A 2,214-nucleotide genomic window follows, 5' to 3' on the forward strand; every position below is an offset into this window, starting at 1 on the left:
CAATAAATATTTAAATATTGATGCATGAATATAAGAAATCAATAATATCAATTAAATAATAATTTTTGACAATTTTAGGACTAGTATGGTAAATTAACAATTCGATAAATTTAGACGATCATATATTATAAAAAAAAAATTCTTATTTTTATATTGTACTCAAATACTATATAAATTAATAGTTAATTTACTTGCAACTAAATTAATAGGATATGTGCGTACATGGGCGGCTTTTGTGAAATATGCTTTTACTGTTCTTTTCTTGAAATAGTTGTAGACTTGATCTCATGTCCAATTTCACAAGCGTTTTAAATAAATATGTGCAAGATAGGCTCAATAGTAGAAAGAACTACCATTTGAGGCATGCACAAATATCTAATTTCTTATTTTAATTAATAAACAATTACATAAACATAAGACTTTAATATAGTCGAAGTGGCTAAATAAGCGGACGGGCATCTTATAGTTTGCTCGTGTTCGTATATCCAAGTACTGATGGATTTGTAGTAGCAAATGCAAGCAGTTCTTGGTCACGTTCGAAAAAGGCCATGTCTTCGGGGCTCAGAGTCACCAATACTTCTATTCCCTTACCATCGTTTGTGTCCATTAGCATAATCAAGTTTGACACCGAATAATTTGGAAAAGTCAGGTGCACTGGCTTTCCCCATCCAAAATCTGCTGCTTCATAATATGGAAAGTTAACAATACTGGAGAAAGTGTAGAAATCGATCTCATCTTTTTCAAACTTGTCTTTAATTGACTCCGGAATATCGAATATACTCTTGTTTTCTAGCAAGGTTTTGAGACCGTTTCGTCTAAATTCTGCCTTTGCTTTCCTTAATGAACAAACCAAGTCTTGTAGTGTTTCAATTTCCTTTTCACTCGCCTGCGCCATCAGATACGCGACGGAGTTGCCCACAGAGTTGTCAGGCAAGGGTGGGTCGGCCACGGCACGCACGTTTATCGCGTGTGCTGACAAAGAAGGTCTTGAATACCCGAGGTTTGATCTTGATGCAGCCCTTGCACACTTCCAAATAAGTGCAGTCAGTGCCTCGACGCGTGTTGGTCTAGGCACGCTTGCACTTGAAACTTCAGCCCTGAGTCGGTCAATTTTCTTTGTATCAAATACAAACCTGTTTGCTTGGACTGGTGAAATATGTAAAGGTAAGGGCACGAAGGATTCACTTGCCGGAAAAATCGTTGATGCAACAAATCTAGGAACCACTTCCTTATTACCTGCACGAGCTGTGGTGGTCCAGCTGTTAACAAATATACCTAACGAGACTCCATCAATGAGCTTGTGACAAGTGCAAACTGTGATTGCCAGTCCCCCGCATTTGAAAAAAGTTGCTTGCATGCGCATCATTGGACCCCCGTTGCTTGCTACTGGAGATTCTGCGTAGTTAAACGGGTGAAAATCCCGTAATAGATTCTGATCAGGCTTTTGTAGGTATTCAAACAAAAAGCCGTTTGCAAAAGCTTCAACATACTCAGCCCCTTCGTCGTTACATTCAATTGAGAAATCGTCTTTGACCCTCCCAGCAAGTGGGTAGAATTTTGTGAGAGTTTTTGATAGGGATGACTTGAGACATTGCGAAATCTGGTCAGCTTTCACATTACCGTCTGCTTTGTACAGAAAAATGGTGCTCACATAGACCGGAAAATTGATCTGGTCCATGAGGGAAAGTTTAAAATTTCTCAGGTGTTCAGGAGTTGGGTAAGCTGGTTTGATGCTTTCTCTGGCCCGTACTAGTACTTCTAGTGCCCTTTCCATTTTAGGCTTTGCTACTTTCGCAACCGTTTGTAGACTTCTTATAGTAGTGCCTGTTCATTATTAAAACATCAAAAGTTAAATACATTATACACATATAACTGTAACTAAGAAAAGTTTTATCACTAGTTTTGCTTACTTTTCAGTGCCTGCATTGTTGCTCTAGATCTCGGTTGCTCTTATTAGATGCAGTTCCTCGGTAACTAGCTAAGACCCTTATATAGTAAAATTTGGTTGCCAAATTTGACTCCATTAGTTCGATTCCGTGGTTTGTCAATGCATCATCAGTTCAATGAGAACTTGTTCACGATAATCACATGCATTGCTTTTTGAATTTTATGAATACGAATCCTCACGATCGAAAGAGACATTGATCAATACATTAAGTAAACGCTCGTGAATGTATATGGACAATTGAAAGAGCAATGCTAGGTACGTCAACA

The 2,214-nt window shown here is 38.2% G+C and overlaps 1 protein-coding gene across 1 annotated transcript; it reads right to left on the minus strand.

Moving 5' to 3' along the window:
* Positions 1 to 364: 364 nt before the first annotated feature.
* Positions 365 to 1,938, minus strand: LOC18042895 (acylsugar acyltransferase 3). The gene is made up of 2 exons (XM_006431870.2): positions 1,911 to 1,938; positions 365 to 1,824 (listed from the first exon to the last, which is right to left on the minus strand). The coding sequence occupies exons 1-2, from the start codon at positions 1,924 to 1,926 to the stop codon at positions 461 to 463; spliced, it is 1,380 nt and encodes a 459-aa protein (XP_006431933.1). The 5' UTR covers positions 1,927 to 1,938; the 3' UTR covers positions 365 to 460.
* Between the last annotated feature and the right edge of the window lie 276 nt (positions 1,939 to 2,214).

This window comes from Citrus clementina, unplaced genomic scaffold, assembly GCF_000493195.1.
Source record: "Citrus clementina cultivar Clemenules unplaced genomic scaffold, Citrus_clementina_v1.0 scaffold_5, whole genome shotgun sequence".
Classification (NCBI taxonomy): Eukaryota; Viridiplantae; Streptophyta; class Magnoliopsida; order Sapindales; family Rutaceae; genus Citrus; species Citrus x clementina.